The 25,753-nt window shown below is 48.2% G+C and overlaps 3 protein-coding genes across 5 annotated transcripts in view; 2 read left to right on the forward strand and 1 right to left on the reverse strand.

Annotated features, from left to right (window-relative positions):
• PTGES (prostaglandin E synthase) overlaps positions 1–11,958 on the reverse strand; it is a 35,137-nt gene extending 23,179 nt beyond the window's left edge. The window contains exon 1 of one of the 3 annotated variants that reach the window (XM_069772241.1): positions 11,897–11,958. The gene's annotated coding sequence lies outside the window, so the exon portion shown is untranslated. Of the gene's footprint in view, positions 1–363; positions 554–9,255; positions 9,357–11,896 lie in introns of those variants that run through there. The other 2 variants (XM_069772242.1, XM_069772240.1) reach the window with 2 other exon arrangements.
• A 2,569-nt stretch (positions 11,959–14,527) lies between these two features.
• LOC104318487 (torsin-1A) lies at positions 14,528–18,500 on the forward strand. The gene is made up of 5 exons (XM_009919763.2): positions 14,528–14,982; positions 16,165–16,433; positions 16,516–16,691; positions 17,628–17,755; positions 17,880–18,500. Exons 1-5 carry the CDS (start codon positions 14,796–14,798, stop codon positions 18,122–18,124), a joined length of 1,005 nt encoding a protein of 334 aa, XP_009918065.1. The 5' UTR covers positions 14,528–14,795; the 3' UTR covers positions 18,125–18,500.
• Positions 18,501–19,125: 625 nt separating this feature from the next.
• Positions 19,126–25,429, forward strand: TOR1B (torsin family 1 member B). Its single transcript, XM_069770575.1, has 5 exons — positions 19,126–19,516; positions 19,999–20,264; positions 21,549–21,724; positions 22,761–22,888; positions 23,308–25,429. The coding sequence occupies exons 1-5, from the start codon at positions 19,141–19,143 to the stop codon at positions 23,583–23,585; spliced, it is 1,224 nt and encodes a 407-aa protein (XP_069626676.1). The 5' UTR covers positions 19,126–19,140; the 3' UTR covers positions 23,586–25,429.
• The last annotated feature ends 324 nt before the right edge of the window (positions 25,430–25,753 follow it).

A 25,753-nucleotide genomic window follows, 5' to 3' on the forward strand; every position in this document is an offset into this window, starting at 1 on the left:
TGTTCACCCTGGACCCCAGCCCTCTGCTGCCACCAAACTGCATCCAACCCCACTGACACCTCCCTGGAACTCGGCAGAGTATTAAAAACACCATAACGCCAAGCATAAGCAATTGATAGCAAAGCAACATCCCAAACACTGCTCCCTCCCATCTCCCCTCTCCATAGCTGATAGGGAGCAAACCCGTAGCAGAGAAGACCTTGGTGCCCAAGGTGTGGGGTGATGCGAGGGCCAGACCAGCCCAGCAGCAGGGATGACACTTTCTCCAGCAGCCCCCTTCCCCAGCTCTCCTGGGGGCTAGGGCAGGCAGCGAGACCCTTCACCAACACATCACACCCTCCATGGAGCCACTCCAGTTTTTACCAGCTGAGGATCCAGCCCACAGGCTCTTCAGCAGTGAGACCTTTTTCCTTTGTGCACCTTCTTCCCCTCCCAGGGCAGCCAGCACCTCTCACTGAGCAGCAGGAATATGCACAATCTTGGTACCACCTGCAGACAAGCCAGGACTTCTCCTGCTAGCCAGACAGACTTTCTCCTCCTCAGCGTTATTCAAGCACTGGCAGGAAGCCCTGGACAATTTGCACCAGCAACTGGCACAAATTTAAATTGAATGGAGTGATCAAGAAGCACAGTTTGTTTAAGCGTAAGCCCCTGGGGCAGACCCAGGCGTGGTTGTTGTATGTGCTGGATAGGCTCGTGGTGTATAAAAACCATGTGGGCGAAGAAAGTTGTTTTTTCCATGTGTTTATGCATTTCAGACCCTTTCACTGTTACACAGAGCTGAACCCCAGTGGGGAAGGCCGGTGTCTCTCAGCAGAGCACAACGTGGATGGAGACAAGGGGCAGAAGCTGCCCGTAAAGTTAGCTGTGATGCTCCTGGGATCTGGGCTCCTGCTTGATTTCTCAAGTTTAGGGGTCTCACACTAGGTAGGACACATCCACAGTCACACCTTCCTGGCTTTCCTGACCCAAGGCAACGCAGCTGCCAGGAGCATGTTCAACCATCCCATTAATCCAGGCGGAAGCAGGCTGTTAATATTAACAGTTTAATCCTCCTCTATAGATCACATCCTGCTAGGACAGAGCCACTGCTTGAATGAGACCAGGTCCTAAGGGCAGTATGTCTTTAAACTACAAGCCGTGCCATAAAGCCCAAGCACAAGAAGTCTCAGCCCAGGACAAGACCTACCAAACCCAATACCGCTAGCAAAAAACACTGCATTTTTTTTGAGAAACGATTAATAAGAATCAGGGTCAGGCTTTGAAAGTTTTGGTCATCAGGTTAGGCTGACCCCAGGAGCTGTGCGGAAAAGATGGAAGGTTTTGCTGGAGGAGGAACTGAACTGCAGCAGGCAGAAAGAATGAAAAATTAATGGGAGATGCTTGAGAAAAGTACTTAAAAATAAAAGCCTCTAATAACAATCCTGCTTTGGAAAGATTATGGAATAAAAATCACCCTCAGTTCCCACACAGGTTGTTATTTATTTGACCAGCTGAATTACACTACAGTGTTATAAATACATGTTTTTCCACTATTGCTATGCTGGGGAATTTCCTGGTGGCAGCTACATGAGAGGGTTGGTTGTGTAATAAATCCTTGTCAATGGAGCACAGGCACGTATGCTGGGGTGGCATAGCCTGGGCTCCAACCTGATCTCAAAGAGTAGCAGACGCTTTGGGCAATTACAGCTCAGATTCCCCAAAATTTTCCCAAACAAGCAATTACATCCCCACAGCCCAGGCTGGACAAAGAGCCTGAGGGGACTGCTCCAGCCTGGAGGAGACAGGCAGGCGGGTGGCACTTCTCCAGCGTGTTCCCACGTGCTGGTGGAGAAGGTGCAGAGCCCAGCTGGGATTTTGCCTGCCCTGGGCCCACAGCTCAGCCCACAGCTCCAAGAAGTGCTGAGCCATATTCCCGGCTTGTTCTGACGCTGCTGCAGGCGCCGGTGCCTTCCTTCCCTGCCATTTCTTCCTGCTTCTCCCAGCACAAAGCCTTGGAGCCCGCAGACATGCCCTGCGCCAGTGATCACTTGCCCTTGGCTGCACTGAGCCCTGGGAAATCCGGCTGCCCACGGGAGGTTGTGCCATGCTGGCTCATCAAACACAGCTACGTTTTCAAGTAAAGGCATGAACAGTTTAGCTATTCATTAAAGAGAAAGGCGTTCCACCTGCGTTCACTCCTTAGCCTGCACGAAAAGTCACATCGTTGTGATGCACCTTCTCCCCCAGATGAATGAAATCCCGTTGCTTCACCTGCAGGTCCCCATCCCCCAGCTCCTGGGCTCCCCACTGCTCTTTGCAGCATGCAGGATGGCAGAAAATACTGCAATGTCACTCAGCAGTGAAACCACCAGCATTAGCATCTCCTGAAACAAATGCGATGCTTCAGCCTTTGGCAAACTCGGGCAGATTTTGTCTGTTTTGCATTTTAAAGTGACTGTACTGGCTGGAGCTATCTGAGAGGCCTCAGGCACAAGGAATGTAGGATCAGACTCCTTCACGCTCAGAAGACCAGATGCCTGCAGCAGGAGAAAGCCAGCAGGAGAGGCCCAGGGAAGGGGCAGGGGTGCAGTGACTCCGGGTCTGAGGCAGAGGAGCAGAGGAAGCTGCTGTTCCTCAGACAGCCCAGGGACAGGGACCAGGCCCAGGGCCAAGTGAGAGGCGGTGGCACGTCCTCCTCCTTTCTACTTCCAGCTCCATCCACCGTCCCTTCCTGCCCGTTCCCAGGCTGCTGCCCAGCTCTCAACCACTCTCCTGCCCCAAACTGTCATACCCACCCTGGCTGCAGGGGAGTCACTATGTCCCCTGCTGCTATGACAGCAAGGAGACGCTGGAAGAGAGGCTGTCAGGCTGTGAGCATGTGGGAGGCAGATTATTTTCTCTTATTCTGAGCCTCACATGGATTCACGCCTGGGCTTTTTCTTAGAGGAAAGAATTCCTTGGCTATGCTGCTGTGTGCCTTCAGGGATGCAACCCAGCTGGGAGAAGTGCTGAGGGGCCGAGGGAAGTTTTTTCTCCTCTCCCCTGCTTTCTGTCTGACACAGCTGGTTTAAAAGCTGGCTTTAGGCAGATCTGCACCTGCCACTGCTGCCATGGGGCAAAAGTGGGAGACACGGATCAGGGCTTGGGGTGTGTGGGAAGCCGGCATCTCTCTCACTTAGCCACACTGCAGCAACTCGTGATGTGTTTCTCTTCCCAAGAACAAGATCCCATCAGCTGTAAACAACAGGCAAAATCCACTTATGTTATTGCCCAAAAAGAGGGAGTTTCCCCGCCAGGCTGGGAGAGAAGAGAAACAAATCCTACTGCCAAAAATTTCAGAATTGGGAAACATTTCCTAGGCTTCAAGCATTTGCAAAACTACAAAGTAAATACCGATTCCCTGGTGGGATGCTCTTGAGCAAAAGCAAAGGTAAAGGATGCTGCGTGGTCCTGCCTCCACATGCTGTGTTATGGAAAAATGGGAATCAGGGCATGTTTTACAGCATTAAGAGCACTGGCTCACTAACAGGGCTGGGAGAGAAAGCAGATGTGGTCCCAGATTTCAGCCTTATAGAGACCTGACATTCAATAGCAGATGAGTAGCTTCAAGAAGAAAAGTAGAAAACAAACCAAGATGGCCTTTCTCTTCTTCAGTGCCTGACCAAGGACTGTGAGCAACTACTGTGTTGATCTGCAGGGCTCTGCTTGCCCTCAGAAGTGCAATGGGATGCCCAGCTTAAGATCAGGGACCTTTTTCGGCAGGTGGGTACCTCTCAGCACCTGGGCTGTTAACCCTGCCCTGAAACCCAGAAAGAACAGCAGGCCTCAGAGCTCGCCATTTTAAAGCCTTGTAAGTCCTGTTTTCAACAGAAAGGCATTTTCAAGTTGTTACAGAGACGTGGAAGCATAGCACAAGAGGGAACGGAAAGGTCAGCACTTCATTGCCTGTCCCTGACCCCAGCTGAGAGTGGCTACACCATCCTGGCGAGATCGACTCTAAGGAGAGCCCTCCTTCATGGCCCTGCCGTAGAGCTTCACCCACTACAATGCTTTCCAAAACACAGAGCTTATGTTTAAAACCCCGAGTTCTCTGTGTCCCCTCCATCCCCCTAGACTAAACAGCAGCAATTCCTCCCACCCTTCCATATAGGTCATGTTTTCTAAATCTCTTTATCACACATGTTGATCTCCTAAATGCTATCGCTTCTCAGAGCAAGGTCCTTGGCAGATGGAGGCTCGCTGGGCTTCCTAGAGCAGCAGACCAGGGCCTCCCTGAATGACCTGACTCAGGCAGAAGTCAGAGCTTCTCAGCAATTTGAAGTTTTTTGAGTTGAGTCACTTGTCAGCCCACAGCTATGCTCCAGATGCATGTCAAAACTTTCCCTTTCTTTTCCCTGCACTGGGTGATGCACAACATGTCTTTCAGGCTTTCTTCAGCATCTCAGCAGCCAGGAAAAAGGTGGTCCAGGTCTCCACTCTGACATTATTAATAAACACCCCACATATGCAATGCTAAAAACACCCTCCCCATAATCACACTGGAAAGCAGGGAGTAATTTAGCTGCATTATTTACAGCCCACGTTGCCTGGAAACTTTTATTTGCGTTGTTGTCTCAGCTACCCTCTTGCTCACAGTGGTGGGAGCACCCACAGAGCATGACCCAGGCTGAAGTCATGTCCTGAGGCAGCAGAGCAGGAGATAAGGAAAAAGGAATGAAGCTCACAGGTCCCTGCCTAGACATCAGAGCAGGGATTACATACCCTGTGCAATGCAACATCTACTGCACTTGAAAGTTAAAAACAGTCAGTACATATTTCCCAAACCCACAGTGAGGAAAGAGAAGGGGATGTAGGACCATACAACCTCCCCGAGTGATCCCTGACTTTACCAAGACCAGAATTTGGCCTGAATAATGTAAGGAAGTAGAGAAACCTCTCCATGCTACTCCACAGGCAGTGGCACTTGGGCTAACTATCCTAAGATTTCTTCCCTGCCTGAATGGTCCACCAGCAGGACTCCAGGAACCTGCCTGGGTCCCATGCTTTGATTACTCTCCTGATTTGCAGGCTTTTGTCCTTGCGTCCATGATGTGTGTCCAGAAATCTGCTCCACCCTGTGTTTATCCAACTGCGACTGGTCTACTCAGCCCGCAGCAAGGAGATACATGCTCATTACAAATATTTACAAAGCAGCGGAATGCATGGGTCTAGCGCAGCACATTTCTGTCAACAGTGCAACCAACTCAGCCAAAACTGAACAAGAAGTGCTCCCCCATCAGCAGGACAGAAGCTGGATCCAGGTGGGAAGGCAGCTGTGAAAAGGGCGTAGGGACAGGAGGCTACGGGATGCTGCAGCCACATTAGCAGGGAAAGAGCTGTCCCACAAGGAGAGTTAGGCAACAGAAATGGGTAGGAGCTGTGCTGCACCATACCACACTGGGGGAAGTTCATGTGCATGTTCAGTGGTGGAAGGGAACTGCTGCTCTTCAACAGGAGCAGGGAGCCTGTTGGGTTGTACCAGCTGTGGGGCACATCATGGTTTCAAGGTAGCATATGCCCCTGTGGTACCTAGCGATGGACTGAGGCTCTCTGGCCCCATACAACCTGGTTCATCCAGTCTTCAGAAGTCAGAGATTAACTTAAGCTCTGAATCACAAGGTTTAATTCTCTTTCTTGCAAATTTGTTGTCATACATGATGGTAATGCTTGATAATTACATGCTTCAAGTCATTGTCCAAACTGTTAAAATTAAATTACTTCCTGGGACAGTAAGTTCCATAATGAAACACAATTTAAATTAAGATGATGATGATGATAATAATAATAATCTTTTTATGGGATCTCCTTCCCCTTTTGCTCATGTCAGAGAGACATGGGGGGGAGTTAGGAAGAACAGCAATTCCTGCTCAGCTTTGTCTAGCATACTCCTCTTTCGATACATGTCTGTTAAATCACCTCTTACTCAGCTTTACCACATTCCCATTCGCTTTCATCTCTCTTCAAAGGAGATTCCTCCATGCTTTTGATTATCCCAGTCATACTTTCTTTTTTTTCTCCAACGCTGAAGCAAGCAGATGACCAGCACATGACTGTCAACTCCTTTCACCCCTTGCACTCCAACCATCCTTCAGCCTCCTAGTAGCTCATTTTTCTTTTAAATGCCACCGAGTCCTCACTGAGGGGTCTAGGATGACTCCACACCGAGTTATTTAGTACTCTGGAGGGGCTACTGCCAAACTGAAGGAATTCCAGCTATGTTCTTACAGAAGACGGCCCTGGGACATTCGCTGCGCAGCTATCCAACAATAGATCTGACTTGCTCAGCTCTATTCCTTTAGGGCCTTTCTGTATCCTCCAGCACAGTCTCCTCTCTTGCTATGCTGTTAGCATGGACTTAACATTGTTTTTGTAGAGCATGTCGGTTCTCCTGTTTTCAACTTGTTCCAGCTCACTGTTGGCCACAGGTTCCCAGCTCTCAAACACACATTTTAACAATAGCTGGAAACTAAAGTCCTGCACGCAATCCTTTATATTAGCAGAGCACATTTTTCTTCCTGTTAGATAACATATCTCCCAGAAAAAGAACCTAACATTTTTAGATCCCTTCCTGACCCTCCATCCTTATTTAACATTGACAAATCTGTATGGGAATGATACTTTCCAGGTTGTTCACAGTAAGATGCGAGGCATAAATTAACAGGTCCTCATACAATACTTCAGCTGGACATTGCAGAAGTAAAATAATTAAATACCTTTTAGCTGGTCCTGCTTAGAGGGACACATTTCTGAACACTGAGACCTAGTGACAACTGCACATTGATCTGTTTTCAATAAGTGTGTCACTTGTCCCTCCGCAAGAAAGTACAGACATGCCTCGTCCAGTGCACAGGAGGAACAACAACCTGTATGTGGCCGGACAAGCCTGGAAGCTGGAGCAAGGGGACTGGAAAAGCCACCCAGCGTGCTTGATGGTGCTCACTACAAAGGGATGAGAGCAGAGCTGGTGGCTACAGCCTTTCTGTGAGATTTACCTGCCCAAGAGCTCTTTCACGTCCAACCTACACAACCACCAAAAGGAGCTCCTGTACAGTGTGGTGCTTTTCCCCTCACACTGCAGCACTCAAGTCAGTTGAGTAAGTGGACTTCAGTGTCTGTTTGCAGCCACTCAAGTTCATGCTCCTAAACTACAAGATCCTCCCCAAACTCTCAATACATGTAGATAATTTTAAAATTTGCTCCTGGATTTTATTTTTTCTCTTTCAGTAACACAAATGAACCAACCCAGAAAGAACCTAGAAAAAACCAAGATGACTTTTTTTTCTATCAATCAGCTAAATGGAGTGGTTGAGTGAATTCATTTTGCATCAAGCTAGTGTGGAGTCGAAGTTACACCCACAGTACAGGAGTGACCAGCATGGGTAGGACAGAGCTCTACCCTGGGTGTAAGGGACAAACACAGGCAGGCTGTAGAGAACACACTCCTCCCTGGAAAATGGGCCCAAGACTGTCAACTCCAAAAGGCCACATGCAACAGGACCACCTCAGGCCCTACAAAGCCATTTTTCTCCAGCTGGCTGCTGAAGTCTGCTATTGTTTAGCAGAAACAGCTGCACAATAGCTTGTCATCTCAGGGTTTCACTCTGCACTGGAGTCCTGTGATGCTATCCTGGGTGATTTCTTCACCGTTCTCAGCACCAGAGGCAGAAGAGACACCACACAGGTCAGAGATGGACTGGAAAGCTCCTGATGGCAAGTCACCAAACAGGAGACACACTTTGGCTGTCCTGCAATGACAGCCTGATGTCCAAACCACAGAGATGGACAGACCTGGTGCAATTTCCAGGAAGCCTCCTCACTGCAGTCTCCAGAGAGATCACCACATCCCTCCTTGCTCAGGAGACCTCACCACTGGTGCCAAGGATTGCTGGCTGCTAGTGCCTGTTGTTCTCTGGTTACAGATCTCCTCTGAGGTTTGCTGACAAACCAGGAGCCTGAAGAGAACCTGCTGTCCTTTATCCTTCACTGGCAAACTACCTGGTGCTCATCTCTTGCCTGTCCTTGGTAAGTACCGAGCCCAGCTCCGTAACTTCCACAACTGTCCAAGGGCAGCCAGACCTGGCCCATCTGAACAAATGGGGAAATTATTACAGCAGCAAATAGTTGCTTTCTCCTGGTGAACCTCCTTGTTCCTCAACGCCAACTGCTAAAGTTGATTAAGACCAGGCAGAGGTCTTTATTCAGGCATGAGTTGGAAACAGAGGAGCAGGAATAACAGAAGCGGCAGTCAGAATAGCTGCTTTGCAAGACTAATTTTAGTGACCTGTATTTATGGCTCTTCCACAGAAGATGGGTGAAAGAGCAGGGTGTTTAGTTTTGCAAACCCCAAGATAAACACAGCCTCTGATTCTAGTCCAACCCAAAACCTACTGAGCACTTTTAAATCCTCTTTCACCTAAGGGTCCCAAAGCGTTGGATGGGCATGTCTGCTTAATAACACCATCACCTTATGTACTTTGGATTAAATACAAGCCACTCGCCACATCAGAGCCCATGACTGGAGTGAGAGCACAGCGTTACTCATGCCCTATAATCCTCTTCCTGTAGCAATCCTCCCCCACCACGCAAGCATAGTGTTTTCTTATTTCATCAAGTTCAAGTTTCATCCCTTTCACACAGTTTTTATCTCTAAATTATTATTTGCAACAGAATTCAAATTTTAAGATAGAATATGGGTTAAGGTTTTCCTATTATTTCTTGTTCTCTCAATGAGAGCTATTGCTACACACAGCAGACAGGCTCATGTGAGAGCTATTCCACGCCAGCTGCTTCCAAGCCAGCCTGGAGAACAAAACCAGAAATCAGGTCCCAGACCCAGACTGGAGTCCAGTCAAAGCCAAACAGGAACAGTCTCCAGTTTCAGATTCTGGGCTCAATTTTAAAAAGAAGGGAAAAAAACAAAGGCAGGACTGAGGCGGGTGAAATCCAGCTCTCACAGCATCCCCATCTTACCAGTGAGGAACCTGCAGCACAAGGTTTAATTCTCTTCCGTGCAAATTTGTTGTCATACATGATAGGAATGCTTGATAATTACATGCGTCAAGTCATTGTCCAAACTGTTAAAATTAAATTACTTCCTGGGACAGTAAGTTCCATAATGAAACACAATTTAAATTAAGATGATAATAATAATCTCTTTATGGGATCTCCTTCCCCTCTTGTTCATGTCATGAAAAGACACACAGGGGATTAGGAAGAACAGATGATGTGACTTACCCAGTGTTGCTCAGAGCTGGGTGACAGCACCTTGGCTTGACCCCTGGAGTCCAAATGCAGTCCCCAGATCTAATCACTAAACCACAGAGGATGTCTGCACCAGGAGTGTTTAGTTTACAAGTCAAAACAGAGTCTAACTGCCAGCATGCAAGTGCAACCCGATAGCCCATCTACTGGGTCTATCACTACCACTCCATACATTATTCATCTCGATCTTGCACAACACAGGCCTTGAAATCAGAACCCAGAAGCAATTAGGCAGGAGCAGAGCCAGCTCTGCAGCGGTGAGGGGTGAAAAGGCGAGGCTGGTAAAACACTGGTCCCACACCCTGCTTTGCTTTCCTCAGTTCCTGCCCCGAGGGTGCCTCTCTCAGCTGCCAGCCCAGGTGGATTTGCATGGTCCATAGCTGGCTGCTGCTTATTTGCACCTGGCTTTGGGTGGTACCATTAGACCCTGAGCTGCTGTATCCTCTTGCCCTGCAACACCAGATACCCAAGCCAGCACATAAAACACCCACCTGAGCCGTCCCAGTGTCCCTGCAGCACTGGTATTTAAACTCTTAACAGCAATTTTCTCCAAGCTATACCTTAATATCTTTACTCCTGGCACCAAAACCTACATAAGCTTGGAGTGTGTCTATGCCACGAAAGTCCATTTTAGAAATGGACACCTGTTAAGATCACCCAGCCACAGATTAAAAAACTGATCTCCTCAAAGCCTGTCACTATGGCAGTCTTGGCACCTCCTGTTCAGATGAACAGAAACCTCTCATTTTTTTCCAAAGCCAAAGGGCAGGCTGCCTCCATCCCTTCTCCCTCTGGAGCACATAGCGGTCCATGGAGGAGCAGAGCCAGTCTGGCTGCTGGCCACTTAAATAACGACCCCTGCTTGTTCTGAGAAAGACCTTCTCCATCCATCATTGCTTGATGGAGTTGGTATGAATGAAAGGTCAAACAGGTTTCAGCACCAGGTCTCACCCTATAAAGAGCAGAGGAGTGCCCTGCCAGCCTGTTACCTTGTACTTATCTAGAAAACATTACCTTTCAAAGAAATTCCCAAGGGAGGCAAGAAATGTGAGACAGCAGCTTCCCTCACCCACACCAATGCTGTAGATCAAGCATGGCTTTAAACACCTCTCCCCTACCTTTCACTCCTATCCCTACCAGGTAACATGACCTGTGTAGCTCCACCTGCTGAAAACCACTTGATACCAGATTAAAAATCACATTTGTCTCCTGCTGCAGAGACTGCCAGCATTCACCACGGCCAAAGGGCATCAGCAACATTGATAAACCTTGCTTGATCCTCAGCTGCTGTACATTGCTCTGGGTAGTTTTGTATCAGTGTAGACCAGGTAAAGCTCTGGTTTGGACCACCATTGCACCCAAATACTGTAAGGTCCTTGGGGCTGGTTATTCATTCTGCTTGTACAGCACAGTGAGACTCTGGTCTCTGACTGCAATAGAGGCTCAGGCAAAAGGGCTTTAAGGTTGGGCATCGGGATGCGAAACCCTTTCCTCTTGTTGTAGGGAAGAGCCTTTCAGTTGCATTTTCTAGAGACAGCAAACAGAACAAAGAAACCACACCGTATTGGTACATCAGAATTTTACAAGGGTTCAGACGTGATCAAAGGAATTATTTCACAAGGGAAGATTTATCTGGACACATATATGATGTTCCACTTCACCCAAATCCCAAGCTCATCCATACCTTTCCTTGTTGGACTGTCCCTTTTCACACAGACACTGACCAAGGACACACACTGACCCAAGGGACTCTGTGATTTTGTACCCTTGACAAGGATTTTTAAGCCTGCCCAAGGCGAATCATGGCTCCAGCTCTTGAGTAAAGATTTCAAAGACTGACGAGAATTGCTAAACCCTTTGCTATGAACTACCATGTTAAGAAGAACTTTCATCATCTGCAAACCTAAATTTTCCTACCTGCAAGAGAAGGATGACAGTCTCTTGACTCCCTGGGTGTTGCTAGGATTAGACAATGTTTGCTCAACATTAATGTAGATTTTGGTGTCTTGTGTTATTGCTACTGTCACATTATAGAAAGGTCAATGAACACATTTCAGTGAGTCAGAGCCCTTCCACAGTGTTAGCGTAGTCCTCAGAGCTTAGCCAGCCTCTGTATTTGGTTAAAGCCCAGCACAACCCCACTCTTAAAAGATCCCAACGTACGTCAGAGTAGCAACCCTTTCCTGTCGCTGCCTCATCTCTATGTTTAGGATAAGGAGCGCTTGGAAGATGATGCTGAAATTGAAGCAGGGAAAGAAAACAAACCGAAACCACACATATGGGGGGGAGGGGGGGGGGAGCGTAAAAATAAACCAAATTCCCCTCAGAAAAACTCCAAGCATTAGAGAGCATCTAGCTAGAGTCAGAAGGCAGGGATAGAAGATATGTGTTTAGGTAGAAATTAAACTGAACATAGGGAAAAATGAGTCTCCTACTTCTTCTCCAATTAGAAACCTTCAGCGAGAACCTCTTGCCAGCCCAGCACCTCATGTAAAACAGCAGTCATGTTACCAAACCTTTTTCATAAAGCACATGGAAATATTGAGGACCTTATACATTCTCCAACAAAAACACAGACTTTTTCTGGGAAAAGCATTGACCCTACAATTCTTACCTGGAAACCTCTTGTACTCCATGAACTCAAGGCAGGGCTGCAACACCGATTCCTAGCACCCTGTCCCCTGGCTGGAAACATTATGTTTCTTGGCTCATCAGACAAATGCGAGGTTTGCTGCCTCGTGATCAGAAAGCCATGCTAACCAGCCATATCCCAAATTCTCTAGGCTGTCTGCCATGTAGCTGTGAGCCCAAAGTCCCGAGAATGCTGAGTTTAAACCAACAATGTACAAATCAAACTGCGGGTGGGTGACAGAAAATTTCAACACACTGAAAGCAAAGCCAGGCCAGGCAAAGCTCTCATCTGCGACTTTCTTCTCTCCTCATCCTTGGCCTTAAGTACTCCATCTCTGCATCCTTTATCTCTCCCTTTGCAACACATCCACCCCATTTCTACTACCTCTTCTATCACAATAGGTTTAGCACTCTGAATTACTCACTGCAAACACTCCACATCCTCTGGTTCATACCACTGCTCCCCAAATCCCTACCTTCCCTCTTCCCGTAATCCCCCCATGCCCTTACCTCTCCCACACCCACACCTTCCCACCACACCACTTCTACTGCTGATCAACACAACAAATCACAGATACTCCAAGCCAACTATTGCACACCAAACACTTTTTGAAAGTGCTACAAATTTTCAGTACCTTCAGCTTGTAGCAGCTAATTCAAGATGATCCACTGCTGGCTGACCACCACTACCTCCTGTGCTGGTCAGGAGAACAGTGTGAATACATGACGGGATACCAGTTCAGTGGCCAGGGCACAGGAGGGCGTTGAGATGGAAGAATGACGTGCTCATCAGCACAACACAACAGGCAACAAGAGTTGCAGTGTGGACTGTGTGTTGCGGGGTCTGTGCTCCACTTGGAGCTTCCAGACAGCTGTTCAAGGAAATTGCCATCAATGTCAGCCTCACCACCACTATTAGACATCTCATCCATGTCTGGGCCCAGCTTGAACCCATTTAACTTGTAAGGGATAATGAGATAACAGCATGACATGTTGCAGCTGAAGGTTATTTAAACACCCATCTGGTACCTGTTATGCAGCATACATCCTATTGTTGTATAGGAAATATATGCCACCTCCCTCCCACATGGAAAGGAGAAGATCTGTAGATGTGTCCCATGCTACCCATTCTTTTTGCATAGATGAGGTAATTCTCCTTCTTTGTGTTCTTTCTAGCATATCACTTTGCATTTCCTGTCTGCACTTTGGGACATGCAGTCCCTTCCAGGCTGGCAAGACTTTGTGAAAGGACACAAGACCGCAATGAGAAATTTACTATGGACATCTCGTTCACCCTTCACACATCAGTCAGAAGAGGCTCCACACCATCCAGGTTTGAAAGGGTGAACCATAAACCATGAAACTGATTCACCCTTTGCAAGACACAACTTGGCACTACACTTTATCCCAGAGAGATTCAGGGGTGACAGTCTATTTCAGCTTATTCCAGCTCTCCATCTTCCTTTGTGTAGGATAACTTTGGCTGCTCTTGGTCTCCTGCTGAAATTGCCTATGAGGCTTTTGCTCTCTGTGAGCCCTCAGCAGCCATGAGGGCCGGGTTGTGTGGTATCCCAAGAAATCATATTTCATAACACGAGTGGTCGGCTTTGCAGATGTGTACTCCTCTCTCTTCTGTTTTTCTCAGGCATGACTCAGTTTTCTGCAAAAGTTGTTCTACCCTGTAAATCCTGGACCAAAACCTTTGTCTGACACCCCATCTAGTGTTCAGCACAGACAAATGCAGACGACCGGTGCATCAAGGAAACAGTTGACTGGAAAATTCCCAGCATTTTTTCAGTGGTATTAAACCACCTTTGTAAAACTATCATTTGAGCCGTCTCGGAGAGCTCTGACAGAGTCCAGGCAACATGGAAATCTGCATATGCCACTGCCAATTCCTTCCTCTGGCCTCTGTGCAGCCTCTGGGTGTCCCAACAGAGAGATTGCAGCCAGAAAGCCCAGCAAACCCCACTCCTCAGGTGTTAGCTCCTCGCAGCCCAAACCCTGAGGCTTTGAGGACACCCCTCTGTAGGTGAGACATCTGGGCAAACCACCTTGGAATATCGAGCCAAGAGCCTAAGCTGTACCCACATCGAGATGGCAGCTGACAGTGAGGACTTCCTCAAAACAGGGAACAACAGGGCTTCCCAGGTGCTCAGCAGTTGACAGCACAGGGCACTCACTTCAAAAGAGATGTCAAATCTTGAGCATGTATTTTGAGTACTAAATAACGCTGCTCAGTGTTTTTCCAATGAGATTTTAAAAATAAAATGAGAATTACTTAAATGTCTTTTCACCTTTTTTTCATTAAAAAAAGCATTTGCTGAGAAAATGAAAGCTGTTTCAGCGTCTGTCCTTCCCCTTTGCAAACACACTTATTTGGTGGTGCAGTGGATCATGAAGCTATCAGGACAAAATATCTGCTCTGAGAACTTGGTTTTAATAAACCAGCTTTGACATGTTCAGTCCTGTGAGTTGCAGAGCTCCAGCCACTGCTACAGAAATCTTTGTACTCTGCGATGCTAGCTGCACAACCCACTCTGAACTAAGCCCAAAACAAGCATCACTATGTTCTTGGTTAATCACCAGACCAATTAGCACCTTGGTTAAGATGCAGTGAGGTTCCAGTCCTGCTCCCCTCAGAGCTGGGATTGTTCTGATGAAATTCTCCCTCTACCCACATGGCAATACCCTGTTCACAACACTTTCAGTTCTCAAGGAGTAGCGTGATAAGTCTGTTAACTCATTAACACCTCCAGCTTACAGGAGACTTGGCTTCCATCCTCTTCAACAGCCTCAGGCCCCACGCTCTAGGAAGTTATTCTGCAATTTCTGTTTTGCTTTCCTTTCCTGCTGAGCCAGGCTGGCTTTCAGTTCCCACCATGAAGCTTCTGAATGCTGCTGTATTCTTTATTCTTGTGCCCACTTTGACGCCAGCTTTGGACCCTCTCAGCACTTCAGTCCTCATGGGGAGTGCTGCTGTCGCTTGGCAGCTCCTCTCCTCTCAGTCCTGGCTCAAGTGCAGTCTCCTGGAATGCTGCAATATGAAGGACACGCTGAACTTCTCAGGTAAGGCAGCGGCAAGGGCACCTTGAGCCAAGTTGTCAGTGGGACCAGCTGATGGTCCTTCCCAGGGTGGTGAGGGCTTCCTTTTTAATGCCAACCTCCTTTGGGGTGGTTGTGGGAAGATAAGAGTTACTGCCCACAGTGGCTCTAGAAGGCAAAGGCTGTACTAACCTAATATTGCTTATCCCACAAGTGGTCATGTATGCTGCTTCTCATGGCAGTACTGGAGCATTTTCCTTGCTGGTGTCTTGGTTTATATTGGCAGAAGCAGGCAAAATTCTGGAGGTGAATTCAAGGCTAAGAGCTAACGAAATAATCCCACATCTTCTTGAGACAGACACCCCAGTGGTATCCCACACCCCAGTTGGTGGCTGCCTGTAATACATGTCAAATGAGCAGCAATTAGTGGTAAGTCTAGATTCAAAACATGCTGCTTCGCTTGCCTGAGACAAGCAGGCTGGCAGTCCTCAGTGATTGGGGAAGAAAGGGTTGTTTCACTCTGCCTGCAGGGAACTAGCGCATGGTCTGAAAAAGAGCTTATGCAACAATCTAACCACAAACTCCTGATCCTGCCACTTAGAAATCCCCCTTCTCTTTGTCATGGGATTACAAATATTGCTTCATTTCAGTGCTGGGCCACAGATTTCAAAACAAATCCTCAACTGTTGGAGACCTGTGCGTCTCCAGGTACTTCAGTATGTCACTTCCTACCAGCCCTGGATCTGGCTGCTTACAAACAGGCCGTTAGCTAGTACTTTAGCCAGTGAAACACCAGTTGTGGTACTTTTTTAAAAGAGAACTTGATATAGCAAAAGAAGCACGTTTTTCTATAAATGTGAGGTATACTAGATGCCACTAAAATAGTTAACAAGAATTTAGCACATGCAATGAACAAGTCTCTGCACATATCTTAGATCCCGTCCTAGGACTTTATAGGAAACAGTAGCTGCAATACCATTGGGAGTCCTGCCTATCTCATACAAACTGCTTGGTTCCCATAAATGCTATCAAGAGTCTGATTCACGAGTCTGTACCTCAGCTGGATTCTCTGCTGATTCACAATCTTGTTATGGCCAGAGGGTGGCAAACATTTGTTCTCCCTGATGGTCATTCAGCTGCAACAAAAAAAAAAAAGGGAGGAATAATACGGCATTTTCTGACTATTCTCTCCCCTCATTCCTTCAGTTATAAAGACGGATTTGGACCGAAAAGTCTTTGGCCAGCATCTTGCTATCCAGATAGTTCTGAGAGCTCTGAGCACAAATATGCGCTCCAAACGGCCCAGGAAGCCCCTGGTGATGTCCTTCCACGGCTGGACTGGAACAGGCAAATCGTTTGTCAGCAGTATCATTGCAGAGAACCTCTATCGGCTCAGTATACCAAGACGGAAGTTTGTGCACCACTTCAGCACAGTACTGCATTTCCCACACCTTTCTCATATCCATCTCTATAAGGTACTTCAAGCTTTATCTCACTTTCTCCAATTTATCTGCAACTGCGAGTGCAAATCCCAGATAATTTTGCCTCTTCTCACAGGAACAGCTGCAGAATTGGATTCGAGGCAATGTCAGTGCCTGTCCAAGGTCTCTTTTTATCTTCGCTGAAATGGATCAGATGCCACATGGCCTAATAGACTCTATCATGCCATTCCTTGGCTACCATGAAGAGATTGATGGTGTTTATTATGGCAAAGCGATCTTCATCTTTCTGAAGTAAGGAAAGCCAAAGGCCAAAAGGGAATTACGGTCCCACAGAATCAGCAGGGACAAAGGGAGTAACAGCTGCTGATAGGTTTGTAGCTGACTGCAGCGTGGCTGAGCAGCTCAAGGTGCCTCACTGTCTGCCTTTACAGCATTTTATCAATGAACATGCCCAGCCATCATGTCAGCCAGAAGATTTGAGCTATTCAACACTATAGAGGTGAGCTGTCCCTGGGGTGAAAAGGCTCCCATTCCTCAAGTGAGCTTCCAAAAGTACTGGAGATGCCACTTCCACAGTGGTCAGTAAATATGTTTTCTCCAGCTCTATAACACCACTGTTAGGCAGAAAAGTCTTTGTAGGATGGATGGGACCCCCCTAGGTAGCTCTTTAGATGCAGAGAGGGGGAAACTCACCTATTGAAGACCACTTGCATACACAGATCAAGGCAGCACAATTCCTCCAAGTATTTTTCCTGGGAAATCCCTTTGCCGAGGGTCACCCCAGCTCTGTTCACATTGTATGACTGAAGCAAGCCCAAACCCCAAGCTTTGGCCTGGTGTACCTCTCAGCTTGCCTTTACATTCAAACACATAGCCACCTACCCATTTCAGCTTGGGGCAGCAATTACCACAGTGGGTAGCAGCTTGTTAGAGGGCCCCTCAGTAATACCTGGCTGTATGACCAATCCCCCTGCTCTGCTGCAATGACAAACGCAGCTGTTCAAGCCACTGTGCCAGAGGAGTGCTCATACCATCAGACACTGCTGTCATTTGGGAGACAGTGTAGTCCTTCTCACTTCCCATCTCTGGCAACACCCACATGTAGGGACATCTCATCTCCACTCCAGTGCAGAATCACACCAAGTGACTTAAACCACTGCCGAGATCTGAGCAATAAAGATGGCAAAAATACAGCTCTAATGAGCCAGTGAATCTCTTTCCTAACAGCAATGCAGGTGGAGATAAGATAACAGAGATTGCCCTTGATTATTGGAGAAGCCTGAAGAGAAGAGAAGACATTCCTGTGAAGAAGCTCCAGTCTCTGCTCTCAGAGGAAATTTTCAGGAACAGAAACAGTGAGTACCTCTGGGCTCAGTCCCAGGACTGCTGATGTCTTCTGCAAAATGATCCACGAAGTACGCAGCAACGCACTGGCCTCCACAGCACGCCAATGGTAAAGCTCCCTATTCTCTCTGCCAGGTGGTTTCTTTCACAGTCAACTGATCCAGAAGAACCTGATCGACTATTTCATCCCTTTCCTTCCTCTTGAATATAAACATGTGAGACAGTGTGTCCGGGAGGAGCTGCGCGTGCAAGGGCATCCCGAGGATGAAGACCTCATAGCAGAGATTGCCTTGGCAATGACTGACTACCCCAGTGAAGAAAGGCTCTACTCCAGCAAAGGCTGCAAGACTGTAGCCTCCAGAGTGGCTCTGAGCATCTAAGCATTACCAGGCTGAATGCCTCCTCTTGTGGCTACAAGACCACAGCAGATGGAAGAACCAGTAACTCCCTTTCCCCTCCCTGAAGCTCAGTCTACACACTCTTCCCTGAAGGGATTCAGGCTGTCCTGTACCAGAGGCACCTTCCGTAAAGCCCCTGAATAAACACACCGGACACGGCAACAATCATGCTATAGAGTAAGTAGAAGAGGGACATACATGGGTGATGAGGTTTGCTCTCTTTGCCACAGAAACAATCCTGAACGAAAGTATTTTGAAGAGGAAAATCTCCCACTTTTGTGGCAAGAGCGTTTGCACCTTAAGTCCCAGCATTGCCCTAATTAATAAAATCTGTTAATAAATGACATTCTCAGTAATAGTATCAGTCTGTTTTATGCTGGCTGTCACCTGCGTATCTCACAGAAGTCGCACCGGAGACCAGCACCACTGTTCCTGCTTTACAGGTGTGGAAACTCAAGCACAAAGGATGAGTTTTCCAGATTGTCCAGCAGGCCCTGGTCAGTGGCAGCGTGCTGGTTCAGCAGCCCATCGGTGCGGCACCGCCACCTCACGCCGATGTGAACCCCATCCTGGCCGAGCTGTCTACGTTGCGGAACACCGTGCGCCAGTGCTGCTGATCGTCACATGAAAAGCATGCAGAAAAGCCCTCCTCGTCTCCACACCATGTCCCCACACCATTTCTCCCGCAGGCTGCGGGCAGCTCCTCCGCGGTTTGCTCGGTCCGATGCAACCACCCACGCCTGGTGGTGTGCTCCCGACCCTGTCAACCCCAGCCGCCAGTGGGGAAAGAGGGAGAGGAGGCTTACGCTTGTGGCACGGGATGGGGAACGGCATTTGCGCCCATGTCCTGCAGGAAAAGCCGGTGGGGTGGAGGGGAGGGACGGGGACAGGAGATGGGGCCTGGGTGGCTCTGAGGGGAGCGAGGGCGCCCAGCTCGCCCCGAGGCGATGGAGGCGATAAGGACTCCATGAGCCTCGCCTCTCCACTTCAGGGTGCTAATGCCGTCATGCAGCGCCCCTAGCGTCATCCCCCCCCACACACCGTTCCGTCACGGCTCGCCGACGTCGTCAAAAGGGCAGCGAATGCCGCCCGTGCCCTTCACAAAGATGGCGGCGGCGGCTACGGGCGGGGCGGGGGCGTTTTCCCGCCCGCAGCCGGTGGCGGGCGGAAGCGGGGCCGGGCGCCGAGCCGCCATGCCGCGGGCGGTCGGGCTGCTCTGGCTGCTGCTGCCGGGGCTGGCGGCGCTGGAACCGCTCAGCGTGGGCCTCGCCATCGGCGTCGCCTCGGCTCTCACCGGCTACCTGTCCCACCCCCGCTTCTACTGCAACTACGTGGAGTGCTGCCCCAGCGCCGGGCAACGCCTCAACGCCACCGGTACGGCGGGGGCTGGGGGGGGACGACACGACACCGGGCCGCCCTGGGCTCCCCGGCCCTGCCCCGGAGCTCGGCCGGTAACCGGTCACTGACCGGGGCGGCCCCCGGTGTGCCTGGCAGTGGCCGTGCCGTGCTGAGCCCCGTGCCTGTTGGTGGCCGTGCCGAGCTCGCCCGGTGTGTGACCGGTGCCCAGAGCCCGTTGGTGGCCGTGCCGAGCTCGCCCGGTGTGTGACCGGTGCCCAGAGCCCGTTGGTGGCCGTGCCGAGCTCGCCCGGTGTGTGACCGGTGCCCAGAGCCCGTTGGTGGCCGTGCCGAGCTCGCCCGGTGTGTGACCGGTGCCCGTTGGTGGCCGTGCCGAGCTCGCCCGGTGTGTGACCGGTGCCCAGTGCCCGTGGGTGGCCGCGCTGAGCTCGCCCGGTGCACGGCCAGTGAGCAGCACCCGTTGGTGGCCATGGGGTGCTGAGCTCTCCCTCTCCCCGCAGCACTGAAGGCGCAGCTGGACACCAAGCTCTTTGGGCAGCACCTGGCCAAGGACGTGGTGCTGAAGGCAGTGATGGGTTTCAGCAACAACCCCAGCCCCAAGAAGCCGCTGACGCTCTCGCTCCACGGCTGGGCCGGCACTGGCAAGAACTTCCTCAGCCAGATCTTGGCGGAGCATGTCCACCGCGCCGGCCTGCGCAGCAAATTCGTCCATCTCTTTCTGGCCACCCTGCACTTCCCCCACCATGACCAACTCAAGCTCTACAAGGTGAGGAGGCACGCAAGGGAATCCAGTTACCATGAGTCCCTAGACCCCCTAGTACGGAGGTTTGGCTGTTTGTGCTGCACACCTCCCTCAGATACCTGGCAGCTGGAGGAGTACAGCTGGGTATTTCCAAAGTTGGTGCTTAGGAGAGATGGAGGGGGAAATCCATGCAGAAAGTGAAAGGCACCAAAACACTGAGAAATCCAAAGTGAGAGTAATTTCCTAGTGCTGTCGTCTCACTGATGCCATCTGGTGATGCTTGCTGTTAGGAAAGAATCCCGTCATCAAAACTGCATGTACTGGGTGGCTGGGATGGAGGTGACTTCCTCCATAGCACCCCCCGTGGTGCTGTGTTTTGCGTTTGTGCTGGTAAGGCACCAGTGTTTTGGCTGTTATGGAATAGTGCTTGCACAGCCTCAAAGCTTGCTTTTTTTCCCCACTTATAGCGAGCAGGCTGGGGTGGGCAAGAGATTGGGACAGGACACAGCCAGGACAGCAGACCTCAGTCGGTCGAAGGGATATTCTGTACCATATGCTGTCATGCTCAGCAATAAAAACTGGGGTAGAAGAAGGAAAAAGTGGGGGGCATTGGCTTCCAATGTGGCTGTTGCTCTAACACTGGCTGGGCATTGGTCTGTATGTGTCAGGGGGATGAGTGATTTCCTTTGCTTGTTTTTTCCTCTTTCCATCACCTATCAAACTGTCTTTATCCCAACCCATTAATTTTCTCACTTTTATTCTTTGTTCTCTCTCCCCCATCCTGCTGGGGGAGTGCTTGGCTGCTGGCCGGCTCAACCCACGACATACTGTGTCATGAGAAAGTGTAGCCTGCACAAGACATTTTTCAAGTGACTTCATTCCTCGACATTGGAGAATTCTGATCTTCATGTTTTAAAGTTTGAAGGTACCCAAAACTGAAGTACTGATAGATGTGGTTTCTATATGAAAGGCACAACACTGATTTTATTTTTTAAAACAAAAAGAAGCTTTCTTTTCTCCAAGACTTCTGATCTCAGCCTGGTTTTCATGTCTTATCCATACACTAAGAAGAAAGAATCAGAAAGTCTTTCCTCTGTGAGCAGGAAAAGAATTCACATTTAAATTCAGTGTCACGTGTCAAAGGGATCAGTCACAGAGTTTATGGTCCTCCCTCAGGAAAATGTATAACCACTGAGTGTGGGATGCTGACATTTGAAAAGGTGTCCCTAGGGTCTGTCACATACAAGCATCTTGCAATACATCTGGAAGAGACCTAGTTTTTGAGTGTCTTTCAACATCTTGTTCCAGGAGCAACTGCAGAACTGGATTCGGGGCAACGTCAGTGCCTGTCCCCACTCTATCTTCATTTTTGATGAGATGGACAAAATGCATCCAGGTCTCATTGATGCCATCAAGCCATTCTTAGACTATTATGAGCAGGTTGATGGCGTGTCCTACAGGAAAGCCATCTTCATCTTCCTCAGGTCTGTAGCACCTATTTCAGTCATTTTGAGATACTGAGATAAATCTGTGTTTATGATGATAATAATGATGTTCCTATGGGACTTCATTCAAAGAATAGCAAAAGAACCGCTCTGGAGTGAAGACCCTCTCTGTAAAGACAGAGGGGGAGCACTATGAGCTCTTGCATGGCCTGTGGCTGTAGTGGAGCAGGTCTGATGCTGTGCAGCAGATCACTGCAGCGTGCTGAGCTCACGAGCCTGGCCCAGAGCACAGGTCATATCAGAGTTCACATGTTGGGGAAGTTCTCTGGGATGGGTGCATCATGTACTGGGTCTGGCTGGCAGGGAGTTAACTGTCTTCACAGCAGCTGGTTTGGTGCTGTGTTTTGGATTTGTGGCTAAAACAGTGTTGATAACACACCAATGTTTTGGCTATTTCAGGATGGTGTTTGCAAAGCCTCAAGGCTTTCTCTTTTTCCCACTCTGCCCCAGTGAGTAGGCTGGGGTGGGCAAGAGGATGGGAGGGGACACAGCTGGGACAGCTGACCCAAACTGGCCAGAGAAATATTCAACACCATGTAATGTCATGCTCAGCAATAAAAACTGGGGTAGAGAAAGAAGGGGGGTTTCAGCTTCCAAGGTGATGGTTCTTCTGAGACTGCCTGGGTGTTGGTCTGACTGTAGGGGTGGTAAATGATTTCCTTAGCTTTCCCTGGGGTTTTTTTCCTCCTCTTTTCAATACCTGTTAAACTGTCTTTATCTTGACCCACAAGTCTTCTCACTTTTGTTCTTCCTATTTTCTCCTTCCATCCTGCTGAGGCGGGAGGGCATAATCAAGCAGTTGTGTAGGTTCTTGGCTGCTGGCTGGGGTCAACCCACCACACACTGATGGCTATTTAAAGAACTGGAGACTTTCCTTAAATTTTGGCTTACAGGTTTCCATTTTGGTGATTTGTTTGACATCAAGCAGATTAGCAATACATGTAACTGGCTAAAAAAGAAATTCTGGTTCAGTTGTGTCTGTATTCACCACTGTGCATTTTTCTTTTATGAATAGCAATGCAGGTGGTGACTTAATTAATAAAGCAGCTCTTGACTTCTGGACAAGTGGAAAGAGCAGGGAAGAGATTCAGCTGAAAGACCTGGAGCCCATGCTATCTGTAGGAGTCTTCAATAACAAGAATAGTAAGTCACTTTCCCCAGAAAATGGGAAATTCATTTTACTTCATAACATAGGGTTCATCTCTGCAATCTGTACTGCAGCCTACCTTGACCCTGCCCAGCTTCCTGTGACCCCAGCTTCCTACAGTGGCCTGGCCCTGTGCCCTTCTGTCCCTTCACACCAGTGTCATGCCCTCACAAGAGAATTTTTGGCACAGAAGTTGCTCTGCATGCACAGTGAAGGGTAGCAGTGACAATTGCAAGGTACCATCAGTCTGATCCATCCAGCTAACCGGCATGCTTTTCTTCCTTGGGCAGCATTTGAGACAAACTGCTTTGTAAATTCAGTCTGGCCTGCGGATCCTATCTTATGCAGGCTCAAGTTTAGAGAAACTCCTTCCTATGATTTTTTTTTTTTTTTCCTCCCCCCCCAACTCCTCCAGGTGGACTGTGGCACAGCAGCCTCATTGACAGGAACCTCATTGACTACTTTGTTCCCTTCCTGCCCCTGGAGCACAAGCATGTGAAGATGTGTGTCAGGGCTGAAATGATAGCCCGTGGCTATGCTGTTGATGAGAAGATTGTTCAAGCAGTGGCTGATGAGATGACGTTCTTCCCAAAAGAGCAGAAAATCTACTCTGATAAAGGCTGCAAGACCGTACAGGCCAAGCTGGATATTCATGAAGATGCTGTGATGAGAGATACAAAACCCAAGGGTTGATTACCCTTTAGGTCTCCAACGCACTTTCAGACCTTTTGCATATTCGTATATTTGCACTTAAGCCTTTTTACTGTTGCAGGGAATATGGTGAAAATACCAGAGTGAACTGTGTGGGCTTTTAAGTTTTTGGTTGGTTGGTTGTTTTTTTAATTTAACATCCCACTGTTCATCTCTGAACTGGCTGATACCCAAATGTTGCCCACCCCCCCTTTTTTTTTTTAACCTGTAGAGAATTTCTGAGCATGACACATACATAGCACTGGATACAGCCTCTCCTGCTTTATTCTTGCAAGTGCTGGGATTATGAAGTATTTAATTCCTCTTTCCACAAAAACTAGACCAGAGCAAAGGAGAACAGAGGAATGCTTCCAGGCAGTCATATTCCCTTCCTTGTACACGGTCTCGTTCATGGGCTAGTGAAATGAAGGGATGTGTGGTGTGTTCAGGACTATGATAGTGTCTGCAAGTGTGAATACCTCGATGTGTTGCAGTAAGAAGATGGTACAGTGGAAGGCTTCCCATCAGCAGACTGATGCTGGTGTGGCTTCTACAGGTGAGCATCAGCTATTCAGGGACAGAAGGGCATGATTATAGTTTATATCACCTGAGCTGTGGCATTGTACCACACCTCCTGCTACAGTAATATGGAAAGTCACGATGAACTCCAGGAGATCTGTTACTAAATAGTAGAGAAGGGGTGTGGGGGAGAAGTAACTGCTTGCCCCTGTGATTCTTTGGGGAAAAAGAAATTGTACAAGAAACTTTTACATTCTTCTAAGGGGGCTAAGTGAATTTGTGTGGCAACTCCAGGTCTTCCTAAGCAGAGGAACACATCTGCAGGATCTGACAGAACATACTAGGCCAGTCACCTGTTCTTAATCAGAAAAATCTCTCATGAGGATTTGACTGTTACAGCTTGTCAGGTTAATTTGCATGCAGGCTCCTGGGCCTGAAGTCTGCAAGATCTTTAGTAGTCCCTCCCAGCTGCACCCAATAGTCTAGGAGTGGATAATGCTACTCTCACCTTGCTTGGAAGACACTTTTGTGGCAGAAGTTATTTTTAATAGTGTATTTTTATACTGAAGTGTAAGCAACAGCAATACAACGCTCTTCCTAGAGAGCGACAGAGAAGGGAGTATGGGAAATGGGAGCAATCAACAATCCCATACCTCACTAGATAAGTATGTTTTGTAGTAGCTTTTAATGTTAAAAAAATGTCTTGTGTGGGAGGGTAAGTGATGAGTTAGGAAGCTGGGAAAGATTGATTTAAGGAAGCTGGGAAAGATTGACTTAACCCTCACCCACTGGTAAGGCTGGGGTTTTAAACTCTTGCAAGCTTTAACTCTTTAATCATCCATCACTTGCGGATCAAATACTGTAGTGCAAGACAGAAGTGCCTATCACTTGGTTGATTGTAGTGGTTTTTTAAACTGGTATGAGGGATTGAGCTATTTTTGTGCTGCAGCAACTACTCCCTCACTTGTACTTAAACTTCCTTTATGATGTGCTGCAAAAAACTTATAGGTCTCAACACTATAATGTTAATTCAAATTACAACAGAGAGCTTAGCTTTTATCTTACACTCTAAATTAAAAATGTCAATTGCCTTTTACAGCCCATGTGGAGTTTGTCAAATGTTGGCAAACTGTTCATGCTGATGCAATCTTCAGAGCCAAATGCTAGCTAGCCATTAACCTTGGGACATTGGACTGTTGCTTTTCATGTACAGTGTTTTGCCTATTAACTGACTTATTCATAGGTGTATTATGCTACATCCAGTGCAATCTCAAAACACTAAATATTACTACTGTACTGCAGTTGGAATAAATCTTGAGTCACTTTTCTCGGTTTAATCATTTTCAGCTATAGGAAAGTACTAGTTTATGTGGTTTTTCAACTAGCTGCACTGTGGCTTTCTGTTAAGCTTCCTTTATTCTTAAAGAGTTGTTTATAACAATAGATAAGCAGATGAAATAGCCTGTTGATATTAAAACATGTTGATTCATCCGACAGCACAGTAAGGAATTCAGCAGTTAAATACAGCTCAGTAGAAACAAAAACCTACGAAAAAGCCTTGAAGTCTCTGCTTGCTCTGCTTCATAGTTATTAACAGATATCTTCCACCATACTGCCAGGCACTGCAGGACAAATATGCCTCAGGTAGCTTG

Source organism: Haliaeetus albicilla, chromosome 26 (genome assembly GCF_947461875.1).
Source record: "Haliaeetus albicilla chromosome 26, bHalAlb1.1, whole genome shotgun sequence".
In the NCBI taxonomy this organism is placed as follows: Eukaryota; Metazoa; Chordata; class Aves; order Accipitriformes; family Accipitridae; genus Haliaeetus; species Haliaeetus albicilla.